Source organism: Penicillium canariense (assembly GCF_028826845.1).
Source record: "Penicillium canariense strain IBT 26290 chromosome Unknown utg000001l_segment0_segment0, whole genome shotgun sequence".
Classification (NCBI taxonomy): Eukaryota; Fungi; Ascomycota; class Eurotiomycetes; order Eurotiales; family Aspergillaceae; genus Penicillium; species Penicillium canariense.
The window spans coordinates 1,376,592-1,390,851 of record NW_026622728.1 but is presented as its reverse complement, the minus strand read 5'-3'; the positions used below and the strand labels follow the sequence as shown (position 1 = coordinate 1,390,851).

Sequence of the window (14,260 nt, the reverse complement as noted above, 5' to 3'; positions counted from 1 at the left end):
GGCAGCGGAGTACCTAGGAGTCGGAGAGCTACGATTAATTGTCCGGAGATTGTGCCCTCAAAACGGGTATACTCCGCTCCGGTCGCGACGAGGGCAATCAAATTGCTACTCAAGTACAAACAGGACTAGCGAACTAGGTCTTTCATACTCCCTCGTTACTTTTTCCCGTCAACCGCAAAAGCACTGGGGGACGCGATCGGCATTTCCCTTCATTTCTCCCACAACCAGGGATGGGCATTCCAGGATTACTCCACCGGAGTTTTGCCGCTCGTGCTGGATCTAGTCAGCTCGCTAGGGCCGTCAGAGTGTTGGTTGAGGTAGCATTTTATCCGTCCCGTTAGTCGCGCCTCTCAGAGCTTGTCCATGGCCCACCCGCGGGCCTAAACAAAGCCATGCGGGAGGGACTAACCCGCGAAGAGACTAGCGGCCTGTGCTCTCCGCTCGACCACCGCTCGACCACCGCCTCACACCTCACATTCCCTCAGTTTTCCCTCGTCTTCCCCGAGCTCGGGTCTTCCCCTCAATCCTTCCCTGCTCCGCTTTGTTCAAGCAGCCCAATGGTTTGGCCCAGTCCCCTCACGCCACTGCTTTCGGTTAATTCGTGATCTGTGGCCCGCCCATCTTTACCAAGCTTACCCAGCTGACCCCATCTTACCCCGGTTTCCTTGAGCCCTGAGCCCCTCCCCCTAGCGTCAAGCCATGCGGAGGTAGGTTAGCGTCTGATGACGATGTTTACGGGGATCAGAAAGGAGCTTCCAATCCCATAAAATGCGCGGCCTTCCCCTCGGCTGCATCCGCTCATTCCTGTGCCCTGCGCGTGTTACGTCTCGACTCCTCGTTGTCTACTGCTTCCTGTTCCTCACCGTCACATTTCTTCTCGGCATCAGGATGCATTTCAAGTCGTACGTCGTGGCAGCCCTCTACGGGCTGCCAGCTCTCGCAAATGCCGCGCCGTCTGCCGCGTCGACCTCGTCGTCGGTCTCGTCTTCTTCAAGTGCGGGCAGCTCGAGTGACGATCACTTCAAAATCTATACGATCAAGGCGGAGAATATCACCGCTACGCTCATCCCTTACGGTGCATGCCTCACTTCCCTCTTGGTGCCGGACCGTGATGGCAACAAGCAGGATGTCGTGGTTGGCTACGATGACCCTCACTCCTACGCACACGACAGTCAAACCAATCGCACTTTCTTCGGTGCCGTCGTAGGTCGCTATGCCAACCGTATCAAGAACGGCACCTTCTCCATTGATGGCACCGACTATCACATTCCGGAAAATGAGCACGGCGGTCTCGACACCCTCCACGGTGGCCCTGTCGGCTATGACATGCGCAATTGGACCGTCACGTCGTACAGTGACTCGTCGGTCACCTTCACCCTCTTCGATCAGGGATTCGAGAACTTCCCTGGCGACGTGATCTCGCACGCCACTTACAGCGTCTCTACGGAGAAGTCTGTTGAGAACCCCAAGGGTCTACCCCAGCTGACCACCAAGCTTGTGTCGCTGGCCCTGACCAAGAAGACCCCCATCATGCTCGCCAACCACGTCTACTGGAACCTGAACGCGTTCAAGAATCCCACCGTCCTGAATGACACCACCCTGCAGCTCCCCCTCTCTCCACGGTTCATTGGCGGGGATGGCATTTTGATCCCAACCGGCGAAATTTTGGACGTAGCCACTGCCTTCGATGGTGCTCTGGACTTCACCGAGCCCAAGCTGATTGGCAAGGACATCGACAAGACCGCTAGCCTGTGCGGCACCGGCTGCATCGGCTACGACACCTGCTGGCTGGTGGATCGCCCGGCCGCCTACGCCGCGGAGAACTCGGTCGTTCCGTCGGTGCATGCCGCCTCCGACAAGACCGGTATCACCCTGGACGTCGCCACCAACCAGGCTGCGATTCAGATCTACTCCTGCAACGGCCAGAACGGCACCATCGCGACCAAAGAGTCGCAGGCCAAGCGTAACAAGGCCCAGGACGGCGACTCGGGAGCTGCCTATGTCAACAAGTACGGTTGCTTCGTCATCGAGACTGAGGACTGGATTGATGGTATTAACCAGCCCCAATGGGGCCGCCGGCCCTACCAGATCGTTGGCCCTGATGATGGCCCCGTGGTCAACTTCGCCACCTACCAGTTCGGTACCTTCTAAGGGGATTTTGGCGAAGTTTTCTTTGCATTATGCACTTGCATTGAAACCATAATATTCTCTAATGTCTCATTTGGGACTGTCAATAGGTGACTACTGAAGCCTTGGGCTCCAACATGTACATACCCAGTTGTGGGCAGCCCACGCTTCATAGTAATCTGCATGTCATAAATCAGACATAAATTAGACATTCCACTCCCCCTGATCATCATAAAACAACGTAATGATAATTTGAGTCTGCCTATGTCACTCCAGGGCTAGGATTAACATAAACGACCACCCAAATTCCGCGCAATCAATGGCTCTTTCGATAACCAAGTAAATTGATAGCCTTCAAACTATCATATTAGTTTGAAGAACGTGGGCCTAGAAGCATCAACCCGGGCCACGCAGCCAAGTGAGGGTCATCTTAAATCTCACCATCAGGTGACCTAACAGCGCTACGCGCTGCACACTCACAGAGGCGACCAAATCGTAGCAGGGAGCTGGTTTGGTGTCATTTTACATTAATTACTAATATTGTCGAGGGCTTGGGTAGTCATAGGAAAAGCTTGATCAGATCTCAAAATTTAAAACTGGATCGGGCTCTGATAACTGCTAAGCTGGGCCGCTCGCCCACCAACACATTTCTGCGGGGATCGCTTTAAGTATAGGCCGGAACAATCTGCGGCTGAGTCTGCCCCGCATCGCTCGCCAGCCTCACTTTGCTCGAGAAACTGCATCATCACCCGGGCTGACATGCGATGTATTGGGAATGGCGACTGAGGATCCGCTAGATTTTGCACATGCCGCCATAGTCCAGGTCGCTAACATCGCGTCTTCACTGGGCGGTGAGTCCAAGCGACCAGTGTGCGGCCGTCTTGGGGCTGAACTCTTCCTAGTTGCCGACTATATCGATACGGCTGGCCTAGACCAAGAGAAGCGAGTGCGGTTGCGAATACCCAAGCTTTTGAGAGATGTGGAGGCCATATGCAATGTGAGTAGAACGGAGATATATTTTGCATGAATGAAGACCGACCTGTGTTTGATATAGTGGCCACACCAAGTACCAAAGAATGGCTACCCCCTCCTGGAAGGGATAGGGGAGTCATTACCGGGTGGAATATCTTATGAAAAGGCTCGGACGAAGATCCGCCGTGGCCTTGGCCAGCTCACGACACATTCTCGCGATGCGGAGGAGGTCATTGCTCACATCCAAAAATTTACCAAGTGTGATCGCAAGTCATCTAAACGCGATGAGAGCGATACTATCACGTCCACAAAAAGATTCACTAGACCAGAGCGCTCAAGACATGCCAACGAGCTATTTTATCTGACTCTACGTGAGCAAATGTGCTGCACCTGCCAGAGCAATGGAATGAGAGAACATATGGAGAGCAAACATCTGGTGCGGCTCTTGCTACAGCCACCCGCTCAACAAGCGACTAGTAACAGCTTGGTCCAATTTGACATGCTCTTCTCGTCTACACCATTCTGGAACGAGTCACAGCTCAGCTACTGGCAGGATGTGGAGCTGCTCGTGCCAAGCAATAACCACACCAGCAACAAAAAACGCCCCCGGTTTGCCGATACAGACGGTCAATATACACATGCCAATATTATGGCTGCAAAACAAATGCGACAAGTCGGTCAAGGTCTGTTTTGTAGCCTCATTGGCCAGGGAGCGAACTGGCGCATTTGCCTCTCGATTCAAGAGGGGGGACTTCAACATTGCTTTGAGCCCCTCAAGCAGAGAGTCGATCACGTCCCTGGCATATCTTTGGCCAAAATTCTCCGCAGCTACCATCTGACGGCACGGATGAAGGTTGTACTAGCCTACATAATAGCCTACTCTGTCTGGCAGTACTACGATTCAGACTGGATGAAGACAAAATGGACAAGCGAGACCATTCAGTTTATGAGGGAAAGTAATACCTCTGCGGATCAGGGCAAGCTTTTTACCTGGAAGCCTTACCTATCGATACATCTCAACGACGAAGATTCCCAGTGCTACGAATACAGCAAGATTGCTGGAATGGTTCATGACTACCCCAGAATCAGAGCACTTGGTATTATGCTGGTCGAGATAGGTACTGGGTTTCCGCTTCACAAGGATGAGCAGCAGGCGCAGCCCTCGGCTGCCAAAGTGAATAACGAATTATTCACAGCCATCAGCTACACACAGGACGAGAAGCGCTGGAGGGATTTTGACTACCCCGACTATATGAGTGCAGCTCGTCACTATCTGGCGCCCGACACATTTGATCAGGTACCATACGTCGAAGAATCATCTGCCTGTGAGTGGAGGCAAGGCATCAAGCAGCGGAGAAACATTTTGTACGACAAAGTTGTGTTTCCACTCGAGGATCTGCTACAGGGCACGAAATGGATGGAGGATTATACAAACATCGCCCCCCTGGATATGCCTTCCAAAGCAACGACAATGCAGGAAACCCCTGTAGCACCGGAGGGGTTTGAGCAAGACAAGATGCCAAAGCCCAAGAAGAAGCGCAGTAAAAGCGAGAAAGACGCTAGCAAATGGCTCTCACGTCTGAGAGGTTTCAATATGGAGCTGGCTCAGGTTGCACGAAGAGTTGGATTAAACGATGTATCGCGACGCGTACGTATCGCGATTCTGGACACTGGATACGACGATAATGCTCCCATCTTCTTTTCTTCCGGTGTTGAGGGGCGGCTTAAAGGCTGGAAAGACTGGGTTGATGGGTCTGGTCAACCCGAGGATTGTCATGGACATGGCACGCATTTGGTGGCTCTTGTCTTGAAGTGCGCGCCCGAAGCCGATATCTATGTAGCACGCATTGCCAAAAGTCCCATTGAACTCTTGGATTCCAGCGAGAATGTGGCAAAGGTTCGTCTTTCTGGAAACCATTGCATGTCATCCTGCTGACTTGTTTAGGCGATTTCTTGGGCAAGTCGAGAATGGGAAGCCGACATCATTTCCATGTCGTTCGGCTTTGCAGACGAGCAGCCATGCATCAGTGGCGCCATTCGCGAAGCCCAATACGAACGCAAAGATGCCATCCTTTTCTTTGCAGCAGCGTCCAATTACGGGGCCAATGACCGAGAAATGTTCCCTGCCAGACACGACTCTGTCATCTCGATCCGAGGGACAAATGCAAATGGGGACTTTGAAGATTTCAACCCCCCTAAACACGAAGATGAATCCGCAGTGTTCGGCACTCTTGGCTTGGATGTCCCCTCTGCATGGTCTAACTCTGATGATGAAGTGTATAAGTCTGGAACATCCATTGCTACAGCCATAGCGGCCGGCATAGCAGGATGTCTCCTGGGATACATCAGCTCTCACCCTCCCGAGAGGCCGTTCTATAATGCCAAGTATCGAGCGTGGACACGCCAGGGAATGCATGCAATCTTCAGGGTCTTGTCATCCAACACGCTTAAGGCAGGATATTTGTACTTGACGGTATGGGACTTGATAGGCAAGGCGGAGGATGTTCGGTGGGCTAAACTAGGAGGCGCATTGTCTGAGCTTTGATTTTTATGTGGCATACCATTCCTCATTTGAAAACTACTTTCGTGTTGAAGAAATACATCTGAACCGAGTTTCTCCTTCTCCAACCTCTGTCACAGTCATGTGCCCTATGTCATGATCGCTGTGCAAAGTGTCCGTGTTCGCCGGGCTAATGAGGACCACTTCCACACCATCCTTCTCCTCGTCCGTCTCCTCTTCATCATCCTGATTCAGGTAGGCAACTTTGTGTTTCAGCTCATCGTATTCAACCTTATCCCCTTTCCAGCCCTTGACCTCTATTTTAAGAAGCTGGTATGCGAACACAACATCCTCACCCGCCCGCCAATTATCCGCTTCTTCGGCGTTGGTAGATTTGGCCAGATTAACCCCAGCCCCAACCTGAGCAATCGGCGAAGGAGCATTTCCGCTTATCTCAATCTCTCCATTGCGGCGCTTGTTATTTTCCATGTCAACGGTGAGTCCTTTCGCAATCATAAGACCCGTAACCATGTAAACAGGCGTCCTGAACCCAGGAATTCTGCTAGCCCTGGTGACAGCTTGAACCCGAGGGGTATTTAGACGTGCTTGAATCTCTTCGAGCGCAGGATCGGTGACAAAGTACATTGTCTCGAGACAGTCCATCCTATATTTTGATTGCACATCGCTACAGCGTCCGCCCGAGACCTTTCCTGATACTGTCTGTAGGAACTCTGCCCACAAGCTTATCGATATTTCGCGGTGACCTCCTCGGGTTATGCTTCGCTCGTAGTCGGTGAATTTTTCTACTCGTGGGTAGATTTTCTGTAGTGTTGCTGCATCAACTGTTGTCAGAGCTCGGTGTGGTCGTAGCGGATGCGATATAATGTTGCCTAATTCGATAGGGCCCGTTCCTGGCTTGAAGTGGAAGTTGGGCGAGAGTATGTAAGTGGGTTGTTGCATCATTCTATCAGTTCTGACTTGAGAACTTGAGAATTTGAGAATTTGAGAAGATGGGGAAGAGAGAACAAAATTTCCTTCTGATTATCACAAGCTGGTACTAGAAGGGGCGGGGTCTGGCTGACATCGGGCGCTTCAAATTAGTAAGACTGGAGGTTTGCCAAAGGAAGAGCAGAAACGTGCATGTACCCACCATCATGAACGCTCATAACCACTTATTCACTTTCCTAGGGAAGTCTGAGTAGGGAGCGCACGTGGAAATCACCCTAGCGCTAGGTCTTCGTGTTTCGAAGTCCTTGAAGTTGAGAACCTGAAGTATTGTTTCGCGGTATTCCCCCTCTTGCTGGTATCACCCCACCTGACAGCCCCTCTTCAGCTGAATCCGCGGAAACGGGTTTTCTCATCGCATAGAGTGAACGGATACACCTTGGGCTACCCCGAAAGTCATGGAGACTGGCGGCCTAATAGAAGAAGCCGCACAGCTGTGCGTCGAGCGCTTCACCCAGTGCCTTAAAGTCCCAGCACTCATGGAAAATGAGTGGGCTGAGAACCGACTTGCTGATATGAAATTATGGATATCGGGTACTGGAGCCTGCGCCCGAGGACGAGCTGCCTTGGACTCAAGATTAGCCTCGAGGCCTGAAGCTCGCGATGTGATCGCCAATTTATTGCACCTGCTTGGTACTGTGATTGACGATTGCCGGATGCAGAGTCAAACAAATGAACTTTCCCACAGTTATCAAGGTCAGGAAGACTCTGCTTCTTCTGCGGACGAAGGCCAAGGCCGGGCATTTTCTCCATGGTCCGACGATTCCAGCTGTGATGACCAGTCGAAAGACGCTTACAATGTGAAAGCTTCGTCGGGAAATCCGTTGCGAGAGTCAATGTATAACGTCGAGTCGATGCAAGATCAACTTGCCCGCATTGCGGTTGCCGTTCGTCGCTCTGGGAGGCGTTCACGGTTGCAAAAGGCCGATCAGCGGTTTAACGCAACAGAACACCAGGAACTGGAGGGCCACCTGCTCGGAATGTTGCTCACTCAACTAAAGTGGCACCCCGGAGAACGAGACTCATCGAAATTGAACGAGGTACAACTGCGACTGATACATTGTAACTTGAAGCGTCGGAATCGCTTTTTGTATGCACAACAACATTCTAGGGGTCTGGATGCTGGCTCCATACGACGTACAAGCTACAAGCAGAGCAAGCAAGCTGGATGGGCACAGGAAGAGATAATCGGAGGAAAGCCGGATTTGAAGCCCTCAAATGATGGACCAAATCACGCCAATAACACAACCATCACTGGAACCAGTGCATCTAAAGTGTCCGATAACTTCAAGTTACAACCCGATCGTGTTGCACTCGCCGCATCTTCAATCATTTCGACCACGGCAATCGACCTAGATTATCCCCGCCCCCCTCGATTCGACGATGATGCGCATCTCTTTCGGTGCCCCTGTTGCTGCGAAGCACTCCCCGCAAAGATGGCAGACATAAATAGGTGGAGGTCAGATTCTTGACGCAAATTCAATGGCAGCCGAACTAATACAAGAATAGAAAACATATCACAGATGACTTGAGTCCTTACACCTGTATCTTGGCCGGCTGCGATCAACCTGATGTCCTTTTCAGTACAAAGGAAACTTGGAAACAGCACATGCTGAACGATCATAGCAGCGCGACATATTGGATTTGCTTTGCATGTGGCGATGGGTCACAATTCAATGACAAGCAAGCCTTTTTGCAGCACCTGAAGTCCAAGCATGCAGCGACTATTCCACCAGACCAGATTTCGGTCCTCGTTGAGTTGTCTAAGAAGACTACACCAGCAGAAATCCCACGCTGCCCACTGTGCAACTGGCCAGAGGAAGAGGGGGCTAACGTGGATAAAGATGTGCTGCTCAACCATATCGCCAAGGATATCCACTCTTTCTCACTACGGGCATTGCCATGGGCTGATGATAACGGATAAGAGAGTGATGAGAGGATTCACGACAGCTCCGAAAAGGTTTATAGTTGGCTGATCCAGAATGAAATTCAGGCGAAGCACAGTATAGAACGACCTTCGCGCGAGAAGAGGATCTGGCACTCTGAGTATTTTCAGCAAAATGCCTACTTTGCTGGAAGCTCAAAAGCGTCGTCTTCGAGTGAGCCTGATTCTGATAGGTCGAGAGAGAACGAACTGGAGGAACTAAGAAGGGCGGGAGAATCGATCGTCCATGAAACTGGAGAGGCTGCTGAGCTGGCATCTCAAGGAAAACAAGCTGAAGAAGATATAGAACCCGTTCCTGGAGACTCGGAGGGCTACACTGTGGGCTGGATATGCGCCATAGCCACCGAGTATATTGCTGCCCAAGCATTTCTCGATGAACGGCATCTTGGCCCCACTCATCTGCCGCCTGACAACCAAAACGCTTACACCTTGGGCAGAATTGGGAAACATAACGTGGTTATCTCTGTTATGCCTATGGGGGAGTATGGCAGCTCCTCGGCAGCACGCGTGGTGGTAGATATGTTGCATAGCTTCCCCAATATCTGCCTCGCCCTGATGGTTGGCATTGGGGGCGGTGCACCCAGCCCAAAACACGATATCCGTTTGGGTGATATTGTCGTCGGCATTCCTCATAACGGCCGAAGCGGTGTCATTCAGTATGACTTTGGTCATACGATACGGAGCCACATCATCCGGGTCATTAGTTCTCTCAACCAGCCACCTACTACCCTACGTGCTGCAGTAACCGGGCTCGCAGCTCAATACGAGAGGGAAGGCCATCAGCTTGACCTAACAGTTAGTAAGATCCTTGAGCAGAATCCCCGGCTACGAAAAAGATATGGGCGCCCAGACTGCGAGAGTGATCGGCTTTACCAAAGTCACATTATCCATGTCTCAGATGGTGAATCACCATGCATATCGAAATGTGGAGATGATCCATCCTGTTTAGTTTCACGTATTCCACGCACCGAGGACGATGACAATCCCGCAATACATTACGGGCTTATAGTATCGGCCAATCAGCTTATGAAAGATGCCTTGATTCGAGACAAAATGGCGGCGGAAGAGCACATTCTATGTTTTGAAACGGGAGCGGCGGGGCTTATGAATCACTTCCCTTGCCTCGTGATCCGTGGCATCTGCGACTACGCTGATTCGCACAAGAATAAAAGCTGGCAGGGGTATGCGGCAATGGTCCGGCAGCATATGCTAAAGAGCTTTTGTATAAAACTGGACCCCTGAATGAGGAGCAGGAGGCAAAGATTGCCGACACTCTCAGGGAAGGAAATCACCGTAAAAAAGTCACATTTGGAGGTCACAACTCTGGCATACAATTTGGTGTGAATACTGGTACGATCAGCGGATTGAACTTTGAGGCCAAGTAATGAGCCTTCTATCTACTGCACCAGAGAAAACTAAACATAATATCAGAGAGAATATGGTAGATAAACGTGAAGTTGGTTTTTGCAAGAGCAAGCCTCTTGGAGCTTTAGATGACGTAGACGGATAGGGGACAATCAATTGTTCCCCAGAATGTAACAGCCTGGTCTATGTTGAGTCTTGACAGGTCTCCTTAACTTTGATACTTATATTTCGCGGGCAGCCCGCGACAATCCCAAGCTAAGAGCTGAACTTGCGGAGCAAGCTAACGGAGCAAGCTAACAAGGTATACAATGTCGACTATTCTGCGATTGGTAAAGGGTGAAATTCCCAGATCAGAACACGCCAAAGTGCAAAAGAAGATCCTCGGACCAATGTTCTTTCCGCCCCATTACAAGGAACTCTCTGGGTTTCAAGTTTGGGGTAAAAGCAAGAAAGCGAAACTAAAGATACTTTGTGCAAGACTCTAGCATATAGAACCTCAACATATTCCGAAATATGTGAAGGCGTGAGCGTATTCTTATTATTGGTGAATTTCTTTTTCGTCTCCCTCCAGACATCAGCGTTTACTCGATATCGCACTGAAGTAAAGTATAACTAAAAGTCAAATTTTGACCTTTGCAGGGGCGGAGGTCTTTCGCCCATGAACATAGCTGATTCGCTGGAATTTCTTGATAGCATCGCCCCAAAGCTCTTGACGAAGCAGTGCATAGACGCTGCGAGTATTGTTAGCACTAATACATATGCAACAGAAACAATAGCTCCTTTATCTGGCCGGCGACCTGGGAACCTACCCCATCCTTGCCTTAGGTGCAACCTTATTTCCAAGGTCCAGCGCAGCATCAAGCATCTGCTCTGGTTCGGCAATAGCATCAACTATCCCGTCTTCCAATGCCTCTTTCGCAGTCCACTTGTGCGCCTCAAGGAGCATCTTACGTGCAATTTGGGGGCGCAATTTGAGCCTTGGAAGAGATCCAATGCCATCAAAATGCAAGCCTAGATCCACAGGCGGCATGGAGATAAAGCCCCGGCGTGAATTCATGATGCGATAATCGTGCGCCAATGCAAGAGGGCAAGCGCCACCAAATGTGTGACCAGTAATCAATGCGATAGTAGGAAATGGGAAATCAAGTATTGTATGTATTAGCTGTATATAAATTAGCATTAGCTTCGCCTCGAAGCACCTTGTCTAGCCTATAGTTTAAGGTGTACGCACTGGATAGAAGCCGTCCGTATTTGCGAATGGATTCTTGTCGGATTCATCCAGTTCCAGCCCCTAACATCGATTCATTAGCTTTCGTTCCGCCATGATGAACGAGTGCCACATACAGTACACCAAAACTTAGCATCATTGCCTTGCGTAATGACCGCGCCTTCGGAGTCAGGGCCTAGTAGCCTCTCAACTGTTCGATAAGCACGAATCATCTCCTGGCAGTACCATGAGTTCAATCGATTTTCCGGGGGCTTTTGCATGGTCAGAACGAATACATCACCATGTCTCTCGAGCAAGAGATTGCGAAAGGTAGGGAGGTCCGCCATCTATCAAGTATTTTTAAAGTAGCAAAGAGGCAAAGCACTTTGCTTTTTTTAAATCGCGGTTTATCTTCAGGCGGTATTTGAACATGGCCCGGAACCGAACCTGAAAGCTTCCCCGCACTCGAAGATCCCTCGGACCCAAGCTTGGCTTCCTTGCCGAAAATCACTGGATTGCCGAATGTCGCGGCTGACTCGATGGCTCTACGGAAAACCTTCCTGCTGAAATGGAATGTGTTCAAATTTAGAATTTTCAATTAAATACGAACATATAGCCCCCACAAGTAATTAAGTATGCGGTTCTACCCACTTACCTCGCCGTCCCAGTCCAGGTCCTTAAACTGCCAATCACCCATGCCCTGGTATTGGTTGTGAATGAAGCCATCAAGCATACTCCGCGTCATATCCCCCATCAAAACAGACACTGGCCTGGCAAGGATCAGCCTGAATAAATCACAGTTCAGTCCCAGGAGCAACTTACAAATCAGGTCCACCAAAGCAGAACGCATACAGCTGCTACATGGTGGCAGGGGTTTTCCCTTCGGGGTAGTTCCCATCTTACCTTCTTTTTATTACCACCAACACACGCCTTGGGTGCGCACAATGGGGTTGGACTAAGGCCAGTCATCGCAAGATATTTTGCGGCACTACATGTAAGTCGAGATGCATAATTATGTTGGCATCCAAACCGTGCCCGGGAAGGGTGGGTCCGTCCTCCGCTTTCACCGGTCCGAGGCTGCACCGGCGATTCGTCGGTTAATGGGGTATCTATTCAAGTATCTTAACGTAGCGCAAAGTAAAATGCTACAGTATCAGGCCCAGCTGGCTAGGGTCCAGCTAGAGCGCTCACCAGCTCTCAGGCCTGACCGGCGATCAGGGATGGAGGGCTCCGAATCTCGAGTTGCTCCGGCAAGTCCGTTCTGTAGGAACTTCTCCCGCTCGATCTCAACCATTCCGCGCATCTTCAAGCTTGTCACTAGACTGGCCCCAGCCCATGCGCCGAGTGATTCAACTTGACGTAAAACCCCTTGCACGGGGACTGGCGTGTCTTTGTTCTGGCGACGCAGTTTTTGTTCCACAAAATCGATCTCTGGCACTTCCTGAGACGGGTCGAGCTTCTCGCCTTCAGCCGAGGACTCCGCATTGTTGCTAGTCGGCAATTTCTGTCCACTGGCTGGCGACGAGATCCGTAGTTCCTCCAATCTTTGGCGTTGGCGTTCAACAACTCTGCCTCGAACCGAACTCCACCCATGCCGTTGAATCAGCGATGACACTTCTTTCAGAATCCTCTCTCGTAGCCCGAGAATGCGAGCTCCACCGCCCACGAAAACAATACGCGACATGCATGTACCGCGCGCGTCGGGTGGCAGAGCCTGAAGTGCGCTATGAACCAGCAAGGGTATCGATTTCTCCTCGTCATCCAATTCGCTTTCTGCAATCCCCGATGCGAAGAGAACTGTCTCGACAGGATCCGCAAGGCGGGAAAACGGCACATCATAAAACTCCTGTTCCGGGCAAGTTGGAGAAGGAATTGAGACAGTATGCGCTGGTTGATCCGCTTGTTCGCCATCTTCTGCTTGTGGCTTGCACCAAGCGAATCGAGTGAGAACTTCCTCACAGTATGTAAAGCCGACGGAGATTCCGTCCTCACGCGTCGCGTCTTGATCCTCGCCGGAGGCAGGGCTAGAAAGAAGCCGTCCCATCATCTGCTGGAGTGACTTCATCGCCCTTGTGCTTCGCTTTGTGGTGATCTCTCTATACTCATAGAGACCTGTTACGGTCGTCTCCGCCCATCCAAGGTCCACCACCAAAGCAGATCGCAACCCAGCAGCTATTGCCGACATAGTCGCACTCGGAAGAAGGGTGATGCTAGGAAACCTCCAGCGGCTGAACAAGGTAGATAGCAAGGATGATAGGAGTGGATGCGGCATGAGAGAAGGAAGGGCCAGGACCAGTCGAGAGGAGCCGGCGTCGGTCAATAGGTATTGATTGTAGGTTTCGCGCAACACGCGCTCGATTTTGTCCTCCATCAAACCCAGATCCACCTTCCGAAGGTCAGGCTGCCACAGCTCATAGTCTCGTACCCAGTCTTCCGCATCGACGGGCTTTGGTAAAGGTCCAATGCCGGCGGCGCTCTGAATCCAGCCTCGGTAATCTCCCACTCTTCTTGATTCTTCAGGGCCGAATCCCATCACACACACCGGAGTGCCACTACCCTCGAACCCTGCTCGTAGCCATCTCGCGCCTATCTCAATGATTATCGCATCATCCTCGTTTCGTAAGGACGAGCCCGGCGACGTCGTACTGGCGAAGGATGTATTGCCTGAGCGCAGCTGTTGCTGGGGCGTATGCGGTGACGACGGACGAGCAGTCTGCGTGGCGCGTAAATTAGAAGTCGCAGGCATTGTCGATTTGCTTTTACCGCCAGCTAGTATGGTGGTTGCTATGCGAAGTTCGCAAGCTTGTATCGTGGTGTTTGGGGTTTGCCCCTCGGAGTTTCAGAAACCCACGAAACAAAGGACTCGCTTCAGCGGCACGCCGACCGAGGCCAAATCGCCATTGGAGCAGGTTCAGATTGTCTATGATTGTCTGAGAGAAATCTGCTGTCAGCAGAGTTTAGGAGTCGACAGCAATTTCGGGGTGAAGGATGATCGGTGAATTGGGTCGGAGAGTGAAGGCTATCGAAGCAACGGATCTTCATCGGGCCGTGGTTTATTTACTCCGTCAAAAGTCACCTAACCCTCAGCAACCAGCTCGTCACCCACAGCACATGGCTGCATCCCTCATTTTCTGAAGCC

The 14,260-nt window shown here is 51.1% G+C and overlaps 6 protein-coding genes across 6 annotated transcripts; 3 read left to right on the top strand and 3 right to left on the bottom strand.

Moving 5' to 3' along the window:
* Positions 1-768: 768 nt before the first annotated feature.
* On the top strand, positions 769-2,151 carry N7482_000474 (aldose epimerase family protein; the record flags this gene model as incomplete). Its single annotated transcript, XM_056682599.1, has 1 exon — positions 769-2,151. One exon carries the CDS (start codon positions 769-771, stop codon positions 2,149-2,151), a length of 1,383 nt encoding a protein of 460 aa, XP_056546205.1.
* Positions 2,152-2,902: 751 nt separating this feature from the next.
* Positions 2,903-5,644, top strand: N7482_000473 (subtilisin-like protein; the record flags this gene model as incomplete). Its single annotated transcript, XM_056682598.1, has 3 exons — positions 2,903-3,124; positions 3,266-4,996; positions 5,045-5,644. The coding sequence occupies 3 exons, from the start codon at positions 2,903-2,905 to the stop codon at positions 5,642-5,644; spliced, it is 2,553 nt and encodes an 850-aa protein (XP_056546204.1).
* A 33-nt stretch (positions 5,645-5,677) lies between these two features.
* N7482_000472 (uncharacterized protein) lies at positions 5,678-6,244 on the bottom strand (the record flags this gene model as incomplete). The annotated part of the gene is made up of 1 exon (XM_056682597.1): positions 5,678-6,244. One exon carries the CDS (start codon positions 6,242-6,244, stop codon positions 5,678-5,680), a length of 567 nt encoding a protein of 188 aa, XP_056546203.1.
* A 758-nt stretch (positions 6,245-7,002) lies between these two features.
* On the top strand, positions 7,003-9,934 carry N7482_000471 (5'-methylthioadenosine/S-adenosylhomocysteine nucleosidase family protein; the record flags this gene model as incomplete). Its single annotated transcript, XM_056682596.1, has 4 exons — positions 7,003-8,006; positions 8,114-8,438; positions 8,532-9,743; positions 9,803-9,934. The coding sequence occupies 4 exons, from the start codon at positions 7,003-7,005 to the stop codon at positions 9,932-9,934; spliced, it is 2,673 nt and encodes an 890-aa protein (XP_056546202.1).
* Positions 9,935-10,533: 599 nt separating this feature from the next.
* On the bottom strand, positions 10,534-11,468 carry N7482_000470 (enoyl-CoA hydratase/isomerase family protein; the record flags this gene model as incomplete). Its single annotated transcript, XM_056682595.1, has 4 exons — positions 10,534-10,645; positions 10,724-11,076; positions 11,146-11,205; positions 11,259-11,468. 4 exons carry the CDS (start codon positions 11,466-11,468, stop codon positions 10,534-10,536), a joined length of 735 nt encoding a protein of 244 aa, XP_056546201.1.
* Positions 11,469-12,274: 806 nt separating this feature from the next.
* N7482_000469 (putative actin-related protein RO7) lies at positions 12,275-13,867 on the bottom strand (the record flags this gene model as incomplete). Its single annotated transcript, XM_056682594.1, has 1 exon — positions 12,275-13,867. One exon carries the CDS (start codon positions 13,865-13,867, stop codon positions 12,275-12,277), a length of 1,593 nt encoding a protein of 530 aa, XP_056546200.1.
* Positions 13,868-14,260: the final 393 nt, after the last annotated feature.